Below are 18,700 nucleotides of genomic sequence, written 5' to 3'. Positions count from 1 at the left end.
TTTTCATGAGCTGTATGCCAAAATCATCAATATTAAAACAATGAAAGGCTTGCACTACTTCAGTTGTGTGTAATGAATCTAAAATATATGAAAGTCTAATGTTTATCAGTACATTACAGAAAATAATGAACTTTATCACAATATGCTAATTTTTTGAGAGGGACCCGTATATACAACGCTGTGATTGACCCAGCAGTGGGTCTATAGTGGAGGTGAGAGACCAATTCACCTGGTGGTGGGATTGCACTAATCACGAAAGCACTAATTACGTTTTGCACAAGATTCTTTTGGACACGTGGATTCACCATTTATTTGATTGATTGTATGGACATTGGAACATGTATTGACACTGATTTTGAGAGTTTTATTACACTATGGTGCATATGACTGGCGCAACACAAATTTTTGGTTTATATGTGTGAAAGCGGCCTTAAGAGAGTGCTCCTAATTACAGCTTGTTACCTGTATAGAAGACACCTGGGAGCCAGAAATCTGATTGATAGGGGATCAAATACTTTTTTCACTCATTAAAATGAAAATCAATTTATAACTTTTTTTGAAACTTTTTCCTGGATTTTTTGTTATGCGGTCTCTCACTTTTAAAATAAACCTATTAAAATTCTAGACTGATCATTTCTTGGTCTCAGTGGGCAAACATACAAAATCAGCAGGGGATCAAATACTTTTTTCCCCTCATTGTAAGCTTAAAATGTAACTAAAGAAAAAACTTTTTTTTTTTTTTTTTTAGTTATAAAAGTGCAGATGGTTTAGAACACATGTCAGTTTTTATTGCTGTCTGTGCTCCGGTTCCCCCTTTCTATTTATCCTGTTTACTATTATCTTTTGAAAAGAAAATCCCAAATTTTGGGTTGTCCCCAGAAAAGTAATAGAGGGGAAATCTTCCAATGGGGACACTAGTTCTGGTGACCTGGGGGTCCCCAAGGGATTCCTTTTAATTTGCAGGGATTTTCCCTCACTTCCTGTTTGGCTATAGGACAGGAAGTGAAGGGAAATCTCCGTAATGGGACACAGATGGACTAAAAATTCTGACAAGGGTTAGAACCCTCCCTTGCTCTATCCAAAAATGGAAAAAAAAAAAAGTTTTGCCTATACTTCTACTTTAAGCTTATTATGGAAGGTAAACTTTTGTTCCTGAATTCCCACCTCCACTCACCTGTTGCAGGAATTACCAATGGGTTTGTTACATTGTTTATTGGAGAGGCATTGCGCAGAAGAAATCAGTGTACTGGGTGAAAGCATATTCAGAACCCCCCCCCAGGGGAGACCCCACTGTTACATCCCCCTATAGATGAAATAGTGGGTGATGCGCCCCACCAGACCTGACCTTTACCAGAACTAGCAGTTTTGGAAGGAACGACCCTTTAAACACAGATGAACATGCATGACTAAAGCCCCGTACACACGTACCGATTGTCGGCCGTAAATATTCGGCCACCGACCGATCGGCCGATTGTAGGCTTGTTAGTATGATGCTTCCGACAACCGACAGGGCATTTTCGGCCGAACAGAATCTGTCGTGCAGACTTTAAAATTTTTGTTGCCCGTCACCAGAACGGCCGATTGTTCGCCAGTCAGTACAGAATTCGGCCGACAAACAGCAGATTAGCAAGACTGGGCATGCTCAGAAAAGAAAAAAGACACAGAAAGTTAACCATCTCATGACATCACTTCTGCAGTCGGCTGCTGTTGGCCGACAAAATTCGTGTGCAGTCTTTAGCAGTTTTCAACAGACAGGACAGCACCGGACAAAAGACGGCCGATCGTTCGGCCGACGATCACTACGTGTGTACGGGGCTTAATGGTCAAACAAAGCCAATATTTTGCCAGTAACAGCGGCGGGGGCTGTAAGGTTTGTCAACGTGCAACTTTCACCAGCTGCACCTTTTCCTCTGATGTCTGATGACAAGAAAGCCTGTCCTTAATTCTACAGGCAGGAGGATCCTTCTCTCCGTTCCACCTCTACACATCAGCCTTACCATCAATGAGCCAATTATCTGCTCCCGAGACAAAATGAAGTCACTTCCCCTTCTGTGGCTTTATAAGTGATATTGACAAAGTAAGATGTACATAGCCTCTGTGCAGTGGGGTGTATTGAGCAGTGTCATCACATGAAAAGGAGCGCACAATCAGGCAATGGGAAGACACAGGCTCTGCAGTCAGTAGTTGATGAATATCTTCAAGGAGCTGGGAGGGGGGGAAAGGAGACCTCCATTTTCTGTGTGAATAGGGCACAGCTTGTAAAGCCCCCCCACTGGCAGACGGAACTGGGATGAAAGGGACGGTGCCCACAGCAGGGCATTTGCATACCCCCCCCACCCTTTTCAACGGCTTCTAATTGCTTGGCTGTGCCTTGTCTTTGACTTACCTCTTCTGCTGCAAGACTTCATTAAATGCATCCTGCCTGTCTTGTAGGAGCCAGTGGAGGTGCTTCATCTCACGCTGGGAGCGGGCCGCCTTCCCGGCAAAATCTTCCTCCTGTTCTTTCAGTGTGTGAGTGATTCCTCGCACTGTACTGGCCGCTTTCTTCTTGTACACCTGTAAGCGGTGAAGAGTGACATGGGTAATTGTCTGACAGCTCTCAGGATGACTGCAGAAACCAACAGATGTTCGCTCAAATCTACCTGTCAGCTGCTGCTCGAATATGTCTTGCTGACACCTTAAAGTCAGGTATGGCTATCAAATCTTTTTATAACCCCTAATTCAGCATCCATCCTCCTCATCTTCTTCTTCCCCTAGTGCACGAGTGGTTCTGCAGCTTTCGAGGGACTACAATCCTCAGTATGTCCTGTTAGGGCATGCTGCAATGTGTAGTTTTAGGGTGTGCTGCAATGTGTAGTTTTAGGGTGTGCTGCAATGTGTAGTTTTAGGGCATGCTAGAATGTGTAGTTATTTATTAGATGGCTGCAGGTTGCAGTTCTAAGGCTACTGTTGCTTTTTGGGATTTGTAGCTCCCTAATAAAATGGGAAGTTGCAGCTGATAGCACATGTTTCTGGTTAACCATGCATGTATGTAAAGCTGCAATAACTGTTGTTCAGGTATGCTGGGACTAGTAGTGCTTTAACAGCTGAATATCATAAACCTTGTTCACAGCAGTCTTTGTTAATTACCTTTAATATGCTGTGACTTGTAGTTCCGTGCTGGCTAAAGATGCTAGGACTTGCAGCCCCTCATCAGTTTGCAAGCACAGGGCTGCTGAGCCGGTTTTACAGCAATCACTTATGGCTGGTAGGGAATGATGTGCTATAGGCAACAGACCCTAATCTACAGCCTGGCATCTGTAATGCCTCTGCAGGCTATGAAATCAGGAGACCTGGCAGTCTGATGGACATACAATAGATGTGCCCATATAGGCGCCAAGGTGTAACAGACATGATTGATGTGCTTATTATATGTCCAGTTTATGTATTCCAGCCCAGTGTTTGATACAGGAGCCATTTACTACCAGTGAATTGGGCAAAGACCAGATGATAAGATATTGAGGTGGCTGGTTTACTATGACAAGCGTTTATTTATTGATGAATGCACCAAAAGCACACTAAAAGGGCCACTTCCATTGCTCAGATAGTAGCCGACTAATGCATACATGCACCTAAGCAGGTCTGTGTGTGTCTGTAGTGCAGTGCCACGCAAACATAAATATAGACTCAATGTGATCAGTAGTAACAGCCTGCCATTGCAGATACAGTGCAACCACTTATAAGCAAAATCACTGCAGAGTTAACAAGTAACCGTATGTAGTCTAAAGCAAACCTCCTGCCATGTTAGGGCCATATAACAGCACCTCTACCTTAACTGAGCCATGATGGTAGACTGGCTACCTGAGGGCCAAAATACAGACAGAATGAGCCCAAACTCCTGACACTCTGGTTCACAACTGGCCATATTACAACTTAATTGGTTAATTTTAGAGTATTAATGCCCCCGATTACATGGTGTGTAATGTTACCCCTACAGCTCCCAATTTATGGCCTTCTATACAGATTCATTTTACTGTAGGCAAAATGAAGAACTAAAAAGGAGATACAGGAGGACTATACATACATTAGAGTCTTACTTCCATGAGGGCTCCTAATCACATTTGTAGGGGGAAAGGGGGCTGTCTATAGACATCTGTGGCTCACACTGATGTCATATGCTGGGCATCAATGGGCCCTGCTGCCTGATGACCAGTTGGCCCTGCCCCCAGTGTTGGATTACCATATGGGTAAACTTAGGTAATTACTCAGGGCCCAGACCTCCTATGGGCCCAAGGCTGCCACAGTCTGCACCAAAATATCCTGCTCATAACTGTGCCATCCAGAGCAAGATCACCCAAAAGACCTAGGTCTCTGCAGCTGTACAGTAGTCTCGACCAGAGGATTACAATATCAGCGATTCAGGCAGCCACCCAGGCCCAGTTCTGCAGAGCACGTGTCTCCACCAAAAGATAAAATATTATTCTGCATGCAACTGCACCAGTCAGAGCTGTATCTCTCACAGTACTTTGGGCACTGCAGGTGTCCAGGAGGCTTGACCAATGGAGGATTCCATATTACTGATTCAGGCAGCCACCAAGGCCCATATCTGTAGGGCTTATGCCTGACCGCCACAGTGCACACCAATATTCTGCATGCAACTGCATTAGTCAGAGCCAGATATCTCACAGGACCAAAAGCCCTACAGGTGTCCAAGGGGCTTGACCAATGAAGGATTACTATATTGGTGATTAAGGCAGTCACTTGGGCCTAGTTCTGTAGAGCCAGTGTATCTGAACCGCCACAGTCTGCACGAAAAAAAATTCTGCATGCATTTGCAACAGTCAGAGCCGTATCACCCACAAAACCTGTTGGTATCCAGGGTGCCCAGGTCCAGAATGAGGAGCAAACTAAACATGAGCCCATTACACAAGCTGACCACAAGTAATGGTAGCTGGTAACTGTGGCAAACACAGCCACTGTATATATTCCTTCATGTATGCATTATGTTTATTGCATGTGTATACGTTTAAGAACCAAGTGTTTGGAATGTAATGCTACCGCCCTTCTCCCCCCCCCCTCCTGTTTCTGTGTCTAAGTGTGTGGATTCATGACACAGACAATGGTCTGAGCTGGAGACATCTCTCCGCAGGGGGTGTGTATTAAGACTGCCTGTTTCAATGTACAAATGTTCCGTTCCCATTGGCTGGTCCTTGTCCCCTTCCCCCGCTGTGGCAAGGCTAAAGGGAGTTTCCCTAACTGTGTGTAAAACTGTATGTCTTGGAATGTAATAAACTGTTTAAGCTCTGCATGGTTAACCCTCAACACCTGTGTGGATTGTCTCGTGATTGAGGGGTTACGGGCTGGGTATGGCTTCTCCGCAGGTTGTGGGTGCATTTGGCGGACAGGAGACACAGGTCCGGCGGATGTGCCCAGCTGGGGTACAAAGATCCGTTACATTGGTTGGCAGCGGTGGGATGTCTCCTGCAGTCCAGGACATCCAAACCACCAACAGGATTCAAGATCTGGGCAGATGCCGAGGAGTGATACGGGGACCAGCCAGCATGAGAGCGGAGTTCGGGAGGAGGCTGCAAGGCATGTGGAAGCACCATCGGGGACCAGCGACAGAGCACACCATGCTCGGCTGGGAGGATGTGATCCGCCGGCAACTCTGGCATGAGGCGCTAAGCCACGAGCTGCACCATCAGGGGTAGATCCTTCCATCCTCCACAGAGATGTACTGTATGTCTTGGAATGTAATAAACAGTTTAAGCTCTGCATGGTTAACCCTCAACACCTGTGTGGATTGTCTCGTGATTGAGGGGTTAAGGGCTGGATATGGCTTCTCCGCAGGCTGTGGGTGCGTTTGGAGGACAGGAGACACAGGTCCGGCGGATGTGCCCACCTGGGGTACTAAGATCCGTTACAGTAACTGCTGGTACAAAGTGAATGGGGGTGTAGCACAAACTGAGCAGCAACTGCATGCTTGGATCACTTGTTCTGAGATGCCTTTTACATCATATAAGGGTCCTCAATGACCACTTTGGCTTTAGGAAGCAATGGCGTGACCAACGGGAAGGGTGCTTATGTGGCAGGATATGGGTATCTTTGAAGGGACCCACAGCTAATGTGCAGTTTTTCCTTGTCAGATTACCATATTAAGGAGTGACCTGTAAAAACTGCTCATTTGGAAGAACCCAATCTTTTCCCATCTACTTCCCTCACCAGAATATAGCCTGATGCCCGCAATCATGCATGTTAGCAGTTGTAGTACCTCTGCAGGCTGCTGGCAGACCAGGAGTAGCAATAGCTCTACAATCAATGTCAAGCTTCTGGCTCAAGGTCATAAAGCTAAATGGTTTCTTAAAGAATAATAATGTGAAAAAGTGTCCATTAATTATGAGAGATAATGAATTGTCTAATCCATATTTAGAAAAAAAAAAAAAAAAGAATGAAGACCAGGCTCCTGAATAATTCAACCCTTTAAAAAATCCTGCACCTATCTGCATTTAAATTGGCTGGTGTGCATGCACAATCCATAGCTAGATTTTATTAACCACTGCATCATTTAAGGTTTACCCGTAGCAGAGATAATAGAAAACAGTAGATATAGCGGGCTGCAGTTCAGAAGATAGCCAGTACTTTCTCTGGAGACCAACCAGCTATAGTCATGACTGCTTAACCTCTCTGATGCCAAAGGGGATCAGTGGCATATTGCAAGGCAAGATGGTGACCCCCTTTATCTGTGAAAGTGTTACAATTCCTGGGAAATGGTCCTGGACAGAGAGCATCCTCCTCATTGATAAAAAAAAAAAAAAAAACGTGGTTTCTAAGGCAACATTGCATCGCCTCATCCGATGAGCTGCACCCCTTGGTCTTGCTAATTGAATTGAACAATACTAAAAGGTTTTCTATGATGTATTAAGCAATTTAGAGCTGAAGACAGCTCATCAACAACGAAAATGATCAACCCATGTTTAAGGGCCAAAAACACTCTAATAGAGAACTGGAATGTTTTGATACAGTCAATTTTTTTTTTTTAAAGGAGTAGTGACAGCTTAAAGTATCTAGAAAAAAAAAAAAACATATATATTGCAACTGATCTTCAATCTTCAGATGTAGTGGCTGCATTTGTTTTTCCCCATTTTCTGGCTCTTTTCCCTTTTTTTTTTTTTTTGACCTGGTGAGCCAACCAGAAACACACTTCCTGTTGTAGGGTGACAACACCAACCATTCTCCATCTATGGAGGAACAGCGTTGTCACCAAAGGCCATGGTCACTCTTGATTTGGACCCCCCTATGTTATGGAGATAAGGAAGAAGATGATCTGTAGTTCACAGATGAAACCTGAAAAGGGCTGATCACACTGCTTGAGAGGCAGAAAGCACAGAAGTTAGGCGCTCACTGAATTTATGGCAGGATCTCCGGTATGGATCTGGCAGGTATTGTTTTTGGAACTCGATAAAGGAAAAGCAATTGGCAGCACTCCAGGTAAGGTCAAAATCCAGATTTATTGACTGGACATCCAAATATGACAATCGTGACAAAGTAGACGCGTTTCACACACTGACTGTGTGCTTAATCATGATTAAAGCACACAGTCAGTGTGTGAAACGCGTCTACCTTGTCACAATTGTCATATTTGGATGTCCAGTCAATAAATCTGGATTTTGACCTTACCTGGAGTGCTGCCAATTCCTTTTCCTTTATCGAGTTTTCAGGGAGGCGAGCCGGGGCATGCACCGGTGTGGGTCATCAGGCAATTACACCACCTTGAGCAGTGAGTTCTTGTTTCTTCAATTGTTTTTGGAACTATTGGACAAACTACTTTCAATTAAATATTTATCAGACCAAAAGGCAACAAATAAAAAAACCTTTAAAAATGTACTCATATTTGTGGAACTCATTCTACACTTTGGACATATTGCAGTTATTACATTTCGAATTTCCTTAAAATCAAACTCTGGTAGGGCAGAGGCCAGGCCTGATGTCCCAATAAGAACGCCACTGGTGTAATAAAAAAAAAATTTCCAAAAAAGAACACCACTGGTGTGAAATTGAATAGGTTATCTCTGTTCTTTTTGCATAGCTTTGTTTTAGTAACCCACACGATCCAAAAACATAATAGTAGGTTAAAAAGACATTTACAATTTCAGAGCATCTTACTAGCATACCCTCCTCCATACACTCACCCTCCCTGTGATCCACCACTATTTTACAAGTCTACACGTATGTACACCTAAATGGGCAAAGAGACAGTTTCCCTGGATTCAATGTCCACCCTCACTGACCCTATGGTGTGTTCCTGTGGCAAGGGCTAAGTTTTTGGAAAGCCAACATAGACCCGCATAGGGCAGGCAGTGTTGCCACAGAGCCACTTAAACATCATGACCCTGACTGCTCCGTTATTCTAATTGTTGAATAAAGGGGTCTAGATACAAGGTGGGCAAACCGGGCCTTTCAGCCTCTCCACTTCCAGCCTCAGCATGCCCAGTGAGGATATATCTTGTTGGGGAATGTGTACACAGGATGTTTTTATCCCATAACAAGTCAATGGGAATTTAAAGTCTGCTTGATGACATCTAAAAAGAGGTCAAATAAGTGTCAGCAGGACACCTGTTAAGAAAAACCTGGATGTAGATGGCCAGGATAAAGAGATTTGAACATATAAAAGCAGTAAATTTGTTTTTACATGCCCCACTGACCTCTCTAGCTGCATGCACTAATGGGTAACTTGTCCCTAAAATTTATAGGAGAAGGATGTTTACAGCCAGTAAAATAAGTATTGGACACGTCACCATTTTTCTAGGAAAATATATTTCTAAGTCTCCATTCACACTGGTGCGACTTGGTCAGCCTGACAAGTCACGCACCGTCGCGTCCCATAGTGTAGCACAGGACCGGTTCTAATAGGAGCGACACAAGTCGCTCCGACTTAGAAAAAGGGTCCTGTACTACTTCGGGGCGACCCGGAGCGACGTGCATAGACATTCATTTTATGAAGTCAGTGCAAGTCGCGCCGAAGTCGTGCTGCACGCGACTTCACAGGTCGCCCCGAAGTCGGATCCGACCTATTGTGAATGGAGTCTTCAGATGCTATTGACACAAAATGTTTACCACATGTCGGTAACAACCCATGTAATCCATACATACAAAGAAACCAATAGCAAAACAAATAAGTTCAGAAATGAAGTTATATGTAATAAAATGGAATGACACCGGGAAAAAGTATAAAAGTATCGAACATGCTAACTGAAATGTATTTAATACTTGGTACAAAATCCTTTATTGGTAATGACAGCTTTAGGACGCCTCCTGTATTGAGAAACTAGTCGCATGCATTGATCAGGTGTGATTTTGGCCCATTCTTCCACACAGACTTCGAATCTTGAAGGTTCCGTGGGCCTCTTATATGATCTCTAATTTTTAGTTCTTTCCATAGATTTTTTATTGGATCCAAGTTTAGTGATTAGTTGGGCCATTCTAGCAACTTTTTCATTTTCTTTCTTTGAAACTAATTGAGAGTTTCTTTGGCTTTGTGTTTGGGATCATTGTCATGCTGAAATGTCCACCCTCGTTTCATCTTCACCATCCTGGTAGATGGCAGCAGATTTTTATTAAGAATATCTTGGTACATTATTCTTTTCATCCTTCCTTCAATGATATGAAGTTTGCCTGTACCATATGCTGAAAAACAGCCCCACGCCATGATGTTCCCACCTCCAAACTTCACTGTTGGTATTGGGGTGTTTTTGGGGTGATGTGGAATTTGACCTCCAAACATTGTGTGTATTATGGCATCCAAAGAGTTCAATTTTGGTCTCATCTGACCGGCTATATTCTCCCAGTATCCCAAAGGCTTGTCCAAATGTTGTGCAGCAAATTTTAAACTAGCTTCAACATGCTTTTTCTTTAGCAATGGAGTCTTGCGTGGTGAGCGTGCATACAGGCCATGGCGGCTGAGTGCATTACTTATTGTTTTGTTTGAAACAATTGTACCTACTAAATTCCAGGTCTTTCTGAATCTCTCCACAAGTGGTACCTGGCTCTTTGGACAACTCTTCAGATAATTATTTTCAGTTCTCTATCAGAAATCTTGCAAGGAGCACCGGGTCGTGGCCAGATTATGGTGAGATTATGTTCTTTCCACTTCCGGATTATAGCCCCAACAGTGCTCACTGGAACATTCAGAAGTTTAGAAATCCTTCTGTAACCAATACCATCAGTATGTTTTGAAACAATAGGGTTGTGAAGGTCTTGAGATACACCTTTTTATAGACCATCAGTTGAGACTGAACCAGCTGATATTACCGTAATTTTCACTGACAAGGGGCAAGATTGCTTTCCAATTACTGATAGACTTTAGCTGGTGTCTTGGCTTTCCATGCCTTTTTGCACCTGTTTTTCTTCATGTGTTCAATACGTTTTCCCTGTGCATTCCATTTTATTACACATAACTTCATTTTTTAACCTTTTTTGTTTTGGCTTCTTTGTATGTATGGATTGCATGGGTTGTTTTTACCAACGTGGTGAAAATTTCATGTCAATTGCACCTTTAGAAATATATTCACCTAGAAAAAATGGGGACGTGTTCAATACTTAATTTTACTCGCTGTAAAAGCACAACCCTGGACCTTCTTAAAGAGGTTATAAACCTCAGAATTTTTCAAAAAAAGTACACCTGAAAGACAAACACATAATGAGCTAGTATGCATCGCATACTAGCTCATTATGATATACTTACCTTAGAACGAAGCGCCGACCGCTCACTTCTCCCATGGGTGACATGTTCTGTCACCCTTCTTCCGGGTTTGCGGCATCCAGCCATCTGATTGGCTGGACCCGCGATTACGTCATGGGGCTCTGAAGGAATGGCACCAGCAGCCGTTCCTTCAGAGCGCATGCGCCAGTGATGTCTTTGCCTGCATTTAAGGTAAATATCTCCTAAACGGTACATGTTGAGGAGATATTTACATTACCTATAGGTAAGCCTTATCATAGGCTTACCTATGGGTACAACTTGCAGAGGAGGGTTTACTTCCTCTTTAAAAGCTCTGGCTAAAATACAACTTTATTCTGCAGTACCTCTTCTTCATCACAAGATGCCCTCAGTCCTCCAGGTTCGATGATGTCCAGCACCACTTAGAAGACTGAGGAAGGACTGTGAGTCCAGGATGTCTTGGACCCAACCCTGAGGGCTGTCACCATTTTGCCCCGAAATCACAATGCACTGATGTTATCACATCAGCACCACTCTCTGCATCATCCAGAGCCACCTACTAACAGGAGAGGATTGGAAGAATCCTGACTTGCAGGATTTCACTGCTTCTATTTTAAACTTTGAGGATTAATTGTGTCATGGCAGCTACAGCTACAGACATCAGGGAGGGCCTGGACTAAAGTTTTTTTTGCTGCTTGGTAAGATTATGTAAGTATAAAACAGGCAGCGCAGTGGCTTAGGCCAGTCCAGAGAGGGTGTGAATTTCTTTCCTGTACCCACGGGTAGCAGGAAAGAAATTCAAACGATTCCCCCATCAACACAGGCAGGACTGACAACGGAATCCCCCTGCCGAGACATTGTATCCTCCTGGCGGGGACAGTGATTATTGCAGTGATTATTACTAGCAGCTATAGCAGCCGCTAGCAATAATCATAAGTAAATCCGGCAGGCTGGTTGTACCCAATGTGCTCTATCAATGAACAGCCTGCCCATACATGGTTCGAATCTCGGCTGGGTCTTATTGAACCAGCCGAGATTTATAGTCTGTGGGCAGCATTAGTAGTTAGCAAATCTGCCCTTAAACACTAGGTTCCTTGGCTGGAACCCCAATCCAGGGCACCACACGCATGAAGGGTTTTCTTCAGGTGCTTACGTTTTTTTCAACACTCTAAATCAGCGTTTCTCAACCTTTTTAACACAGAGGAACCCTTAAAATAACTTTCCGGTCTCAGGGAACCCCTGCTAAAAGTTACTATAGCTACAACTCATGATGCGTTGGTGTGATGGTCAGTGGGAGGAATGCTCCTTACACATGTGGTCATTGGGAAGAATTCCCCCCTTACAGAGAGCTAAAAAGATCAATGGTGTCAGTTGGAACTTATCTGAGAGGCAGAAATTGCTCATTGTTCAAGGAACCCCTAGCAATGTCTGGAGGAACTAATAGTTCTCTAAAGATATTCCATGCTCTAAAGATGTTCTGGTAGGTTAATTGTCTCCTGTCTAAATTGGCCCTAGCAGGGGAGGACTGGGCCAGGGGGCAATAGCCCCCCGGGCCGCTTTGATGCCCCATAAAAAGGCTGCACCACTTCTGCCACAGACATGCCTAAAGGATTCCTGGTAAAGAGAAGTAAAACATCTCCACCACTGACCTACTGAGTGAGGGATAAAGACAAGGACAACGTGCAGGTCTCTCCCCCAGCATGGATGGTGTAAACTGTGCCAGAACAGAGGCCAGTTCCATGCACCACTGGAGACTCTTCTCCCCTGGCTAGCCCTGATCGAGCTGTCCCAGCTCCCCCCAACCGCCCCCTGTTGACAAGGTTAGGAACCCAGTCAGTAAAGAGTACCTGGAGCGGAGCTTCAGCCTGAAATGGGGGTCAGGAGGAAGCCAGGAAGAGGGATAGTGGGAGAGATGCCAGTTTGCTGCACCATGGACTTCTGGTTTGTACTTGCCCCCTGGGCCGAAGGTTGCCAGCCAGCCCCTGGGCCCTAGTATGTGTATGTATGCATGTAAGCTAAGCACCTTTGATTATAAGCTCCTTGAGGACCACTGGGGATATTGGGAGGAGGGGGAACAAGTCAATTTGTTTATGAAATTTCTCGGGGGCAGGGCCTGGTGGAAACAAGTTTCTGCTGTAAAAATAGTCATTACTAGATAAATAAGTAAAATGAAGAGTACAATTATGCTACTTTAGTATGTATTCTAGCACTGAAAGCTCAATAAAAACTAGCCTCATAATCCACAAACGTCAATTATTAAAGAGCGTAACCTCTGGCCTTGTATTTATGTCTCACAAAGCTCAGTGTCTAGGGACTGGAGGCCATGAAAGGTCAAAGCGTTTATGTGCGGTGTTCCGAATGAAATGGAATGGCAATGACCTGCGCTCTTTAGTATTAAAGAGGGAAGCATCAGATGGCATCTGCTCAAAGGGATACATTTTAAACAACCTATAGAATGGCTGAGGGCCCCCATTACTGCCTTCCACAGGGGCCCTAAAGGGCCCAATATTTGCAAGCAATGCTTAAAACGGGACAAACAGACTTTCTCCAAACAAAAACCTCTCAAAGTAAATTTTTTGTGTATTTGCAGTGAATATCTATTTAGAATGGAAGTATCGTGTTTATCATAAAGTAATTTTTGAGCTAACCTTCACGTTATAGATTCTTGCTGTCTACTACATAAACAGACCTGGAGTCTCCCTCTAGTGGAGATTGGTATTTCAATGCAATTGCTCTGCTGCCCTTATGAAAAAGAAGAAATGCGCTCACAAACCCATTGCATTAGTCAGTAGATTAATGCGGCCTCAGGCAACGTTGCTCCAGCCACGTCCCCCTGACATGTTTCGCCCCACTCACCAGGGCTTGGTCACAGAGGTCAGGAGGACGTGGCTGGAGCAACATTGGCTGAGACCACATTCATCTATGTACTAATGCACTGGGTTGGCGAGTGCCACCCTTTCTTCTCCTTAATGATGCTCCTACACCTCCGAGTGGTGCACTAACGTCAACTCCCTTCACTGCAACTGACAGGGGGATCTCGGTCTCACTGCAAGTTTCATTTGGATTGCTCTGACTGCTGCCATGATTAACAAATACAGAATTAACTTTTTAAAGGCAGAGAAAATAAAAAAATAAAAAAGAAAAAAGATGGTTTTCATGCTGTTCCATCTCCTGCAGCCTCTCTGCATCCTCTTCTCGTGTACATACAACCAGGGCCGGTTTTTACTGATAGTGACAGCAGTAGAGCATGCATGCATAATGTGTGTTAAAGTGGTTGTAAACCCTCTTTAAGACTTTTACCTATAGGTAAGCCTATATTAAGGCTTACCTATAGGTGCTATAAATATCTCCTAAACTTGCACCGTTTAGGAGATATTTACAGTGTATGCAGCTGATGATGTCATTGGCGCATGCGCTCTAAAGGAACGGCCACCCGTGCCGTTCCTTCAGAGCCCTGTGCCAGTGATGTAATCGCGCCTCCGGCCCAACAGTTGGCCGGAGGATGAGAACCAGGAAGCAGGTCGGCCGGACATGTCGGCCATCCTGTCCCATACTGAGCGGGCGACACTGCGGGGGCTTCGTTCTAAGGTTAAGTATTTCATAATGAGCTAGTATGCGATGCATACTAGCTTAATATGCCTTTGTCTTACAGGGTTTTTTTTTTTTTTTTTTTTTTTGGGGTGGAGTTTACTTCCTCTTTAACTACTTCCATATTGGACCTATTTTGGCACACTTCTACCACATGTAAAAATCATCATTTTTCTTTGCTAAAAAATTACTCAGAACCCCAAAACATTATCATGGGGTTTTTTTTAGCAGAGACTCTAGGGAATAAAATGGCGGTCGTTGCAACTTTTTTGTCACATGGTATATGCGCAGCAATTTTTCAAACACTTTTTTTGGAAAAAAAACATTCACGAACGTAAAAAAAAAAAAAAAAAAAAAAAAAAAAAAAACAACCAAAACACTAAAGTTAGCCCACTTTTTTGTTTAATATGAAAGATGATACTACGCTGAGTAAATTGATACCTAAAATTTTACGTTTTGAAGTTGCGCACACTCGTGGAATGGCGCCAAACTTCAGTACTTAAAAATCTCCAAAGGTGAGGCTTTACATTTTTTTACAGGTTACCAGTTTAAAGTTACAGAGGAGGTCTTTGGCTAGAATTGTTGCTCTCGCTCTAACCTTTGCGATGATACCTCACATGTGTGGTTTGAATGCGGTTTATATATGTGGGCGTGACGAGCGTATGCATTCGCTTCTGTGTGTTTTTTTTTTTATCACTTTTATTCTTATAACAAGGAATGTAAACACCCCTTGTACTAAGAATAGGGCATGACAGGTCCTCTTTATGGAGAGATGTGGGGTCTATAGGTCCCCACATCTCTCCTCTAGGCAGGAAAGACTGATTAAAAAAAAAAAAAAACCCCATCAAAACTATCTCAGCATTTCCAGGCCGAAATCTCAGTAGTAATTACAACTACCAGGCCGGACATGACATCACAACGTCGTGCCCGGGCCTCCGAGAGTCATAGAGACTGCCGGGGACCATCTGGTCCTCTGTATTCTCTATGGTGAACTTGCGCCACCGATGTATTCCTTCTCCTGCTTGCCGATCACATGGGTGAGCCGGTAGAAGCACCACGGGCGGCGGGAGGGACGTCTGTGGGGGAAACGGGCACACAGGGGGGCCTAGACAGCAGATGGAAGGGAGCGCATGTGCTAAAACCACCCCTGCAGTGCAGCCAGAGGGAGAAGGACGAGGAGATTGGTGTCTTCAATTAGACCGTGTAGTCAGACCTCCAGCTCAGCAGATGCCAGGGCCCCACTTTTGAACTGATGGGGCCCAGGCCCAGTACAGGAAGGCTGACTGTACTGCCTTATGAACAGCCCTGCTTAACCACTTGCCAACTGCCCGCCGGAGATATACTGCGGCAGGCTGGCTCGGCTGCACGAATCGCCGTTCCTGAGGGTGCGCTCGCCCCCATCTGCCAGAGGGGAAGCGGATTCACGGGACCAGTGGCCGTGATTGCCGCCGGGCACCCGCGATCGCTCCCCGTGAAGAGAGAACAGAGGTCTGCTGTTGTAAACACAGCAGACCGTTGTTCTCTCAGGAATCAGCGTAGAGTGCCTGTGATCCTCCTATTTAGGATCACAGGTCTCTGTGTTGATTCCACAAGCCCATCACCCTCACAGTTAGAAAACACCCCCAAGGCATACACCTAACCCTTTGATCGCCTCTGGGTTAATCCCTTCCCTGCCAGTGTCATTATTACACTAACAGTGCATATTTCTGGCACTAATTACTGTAGTAATGTCACTGGTCCCCCCAAAAATGTCAGTTAGGGGTCTCATCTGTTCCGCCACAATGTCTCAGTCCTGCTAAAAATTGCAGATCGCCGCCATTACTAGTGAAAAAAATCAAATAAAAATTACATAAATCTTTCTCCTAGTTTGTAGACGTAATAACTTTTGCACAAACCAATCAAAATACGCTTATTGGGATTTTTTTTTTACCAATAATATGTATCGGAATACAAATTGGCATAAACTGATGAAAGAATTAGATTTCTACATTTTTTTATTGGGAATTATATAGCAGAAAGTGAAAAATATTGTTTTTTTTTTTTCAAGAATGTTCGTTCTTTTTTTTTGTTTATAGCGCAAAAAAAAAAAAAAAAAAAAAAAAAAATCGCACAGGTAATCAAATACCACCAAAAGAAAGCTCTATTTGTGGGAAAAAAAGGACGTCAATTTTATTTGGGTACAGCGTTGCACGACCGCACAATTATCCATTAAAATAACGCAGTGCAGAATCGCAAAAAATGGCCTGGTCATTAAGGGAGAAACCTTCCCGGCCCAGAACTGGTTAAACTGCTTGCATTTAAACAATACCAATAAATGACATAATAATGACTAAAGCGTTACATTGTAAATTTGTGTCTTTTAGATCTGCTTGGAGCTCAGATTTAAAATATATTTGAAAATAAAGAAAAATAAAAATATTCCAGGATTAGAATGGGGTCATTTTTCACTTTATGCACAACCTTGATACAACCCCATTTTATACTGAAATGTCTCTTTTTGCACCCAACGCCTCGGTCTGCACTCAAACATAAGGCGGCACAGAAGGCGAAAAAAAGAAAAGTGTTAATTGCGGGCTGACCTGGAATCACTGCGGTGATTTGCCTCGGCTTATTTGCAGGACGTACGCTCTCACACTCTCAGATGAGCTGTTCCCGAGCCGATAGCAACTTTAATTATACGACACTGATACCATTCAATGATACCCGGCGCCGTTAATAGCAGTCTGTCATTGGGGCTCAGTGGTGAGAGTACAAATTATGCCGCTAATTTAGTCTCTCTTGAAGAACATTTGTCAGACAGCTAATGCACGCTTTCAATCTCCCGGCATATTAATAATGGATGAATCACAGTCAAATATAATATTAGTGGAAATTAATATTAATGAACGTTTTTTTGGAAAGCGGTGCCCTTGACTAGGAGACAGGTCCTCCAGCAGTCGAAGATCGCATCTTTCGTATTTAATCGTCGAACACTTGACACCTCAATTATGAAAGTACCTGTAATGTGTACTACGTGGAACATTATAAGCAGGATAAATATTTCTGAAAATACAAGCCTATTAGTACCCTAGCACCTAATGACATCACAGCAACGTGCAAGAAAAACCCAGGGGTCGCATACAATATGGCAGAAACATTGGCTAGTGACACAGCAATTAGCTTAACCCCCTTGGAGTCGGGGCCTCCAAGCCTTTTAAGGGTTTTTGATGTCGGGAGGTGGGGGCGGGGTTTATAATGTGACCACCGTGATTGGCAGTCACAGTGGTCACATGATCGGAAAGCTTTCCATTAGTGGCTGGTGACTGTGCCGGGAGCGCACTTTCCACACAGCAAATATGCGGCCTCTCTGCGCCAAGGCCACCTGCCGAGACTTGACCTTCAAAGGTTTTACTCCCTTTAAAACCAGGCCATTATTTACTATTCAGCACTGCACTTCTTTAATTGGCTATTACATCATGCAACACTACGCAGATTAATTTTATATCATTTTTTTTACACAAATAGAGCATTATTTTGCTGGCATTTGATCACCACTGAGTTTTTTATTTTTTGAAAAACACAGGTTTTATCAATAAATTTATTTAGAACAGCTTTGTTGACATTGTGATCATGTGACCACATGATCCCTGGGTTGACAGCAGTCATTGGAACGGTGTACTGAGCGCCCCTAACCTGGAACCGGCTGGGTGACGTACATGTACGTCATCCTGCCTAGCCGTGCCACCTGCCCGCAGTAAATGCAGGAGAAGAGAGCATGGTTGGATACATGCCGGTGCCATCAATTAGACAAGGTGGTCTACAGCTACCAATATAAATGACTTTACAATTACCAGGATCCTGACATTGGTTGGATATAAGGATATTTTTACTCAAAGTCAAAATAGAAGCGGCACTCCGTGTAGTACTTGACCCTCCAGTAATTGGTGGGAGCTCAAAGTGATTGCTATGGATGGTGCCATATCAAAACAAGAAGGTCTTTGGTCCTCCTGCTCTCTAGCTCCCTTGTCACAACCTCCCATGCTCGCCTCCAGGATTTCTCCAGAGCTTCTTCCATCCTTTGAAACTCCCTACCCCAATCTGTCCCACTGTCTCCTAATCTATCCATCTTTAGACGATACCAGAAAACCCTTCTCTTTAAAGAAGCCTATCTGGCTTCAAACTAATACCCTACTTCACTTACTCCATCAGCTCATCCCCCACAGCTATTACCTTTTGTATCAATTGACCCTCCCTCTTAGATTGTAAGCTCTAATGAACAGGGCCCTCTGATTCCTCTTATACCAAGTGTATTGTAACTGTACTGTCTGCCTTCATTTTGTTACGCGCTGGGCAAACTGTTGGCGCTATATAAATCCTATATAATAATAATAAAAAGAAGGTACATAGCCGCACTCCAAATAAATGTGTTTCACAGAT

The 18,700-nt window shown here is 43.9% G+C and overlaps 2 protein-coding genes across 2 annotated transcripts in view; one reads left to right on the top strand and one right to left on the bottom strand.

Annotated features, from left to right (window-relative positions):
- Positions 1 to 18,700, bottom strand: part of CEP89 (centrosomal protein 89) — a 154,132-nt gene that overhangs the window by 14,774 nt on the left and 120,658 nt on the right. The window contains exon 17 of the mRNA XM_082270407.1: positions 2,387 to 2,556. Coding sequence (XP_082126533.1) covers positions 2,387 to 2,556 — 170 coding nt within the window. The remainder of the gene's footprint in view (positions 1 to 2,386; positions 2,557 to 18,700) is intronic.
- The window catches only part of LOC309565458 (E3 ubiquitin-protein ligase RNF182-like), a 28,068-nt gene continuing 11,839 nt past the window's right edge, over positions 2,472 to 18,700 (top strand). Inside the window, exon 1 of the mRNA XM_082270430.1 lies at positions 2,472 to 2,688. The gene's annotated coding sequence lies outside the window, so the exon portion shown is untranslated. The remainder of the gene's footprint in view (positions 2,689 to 18,700) is intronic.

The sequence above is a fragment of the Pelophylax lessonae genome (genome assembly GCF_965119305.1).
Source record: "Pelophylax lessonae genome assembly, chromosome: 10".
Classification (NCBI taxonomy): domain Eukaryota; kingdom Metazoa; phylum Chordata; class Amphibia; order Anura; family Ranidae; genus Pelophylax; species Pelophylax lessonae.
The sequence above is the reverse complement of the archived record's forward strand: the minus strand, read 5'-3'. Positions and strand labels throughout refer to the sequence as shown.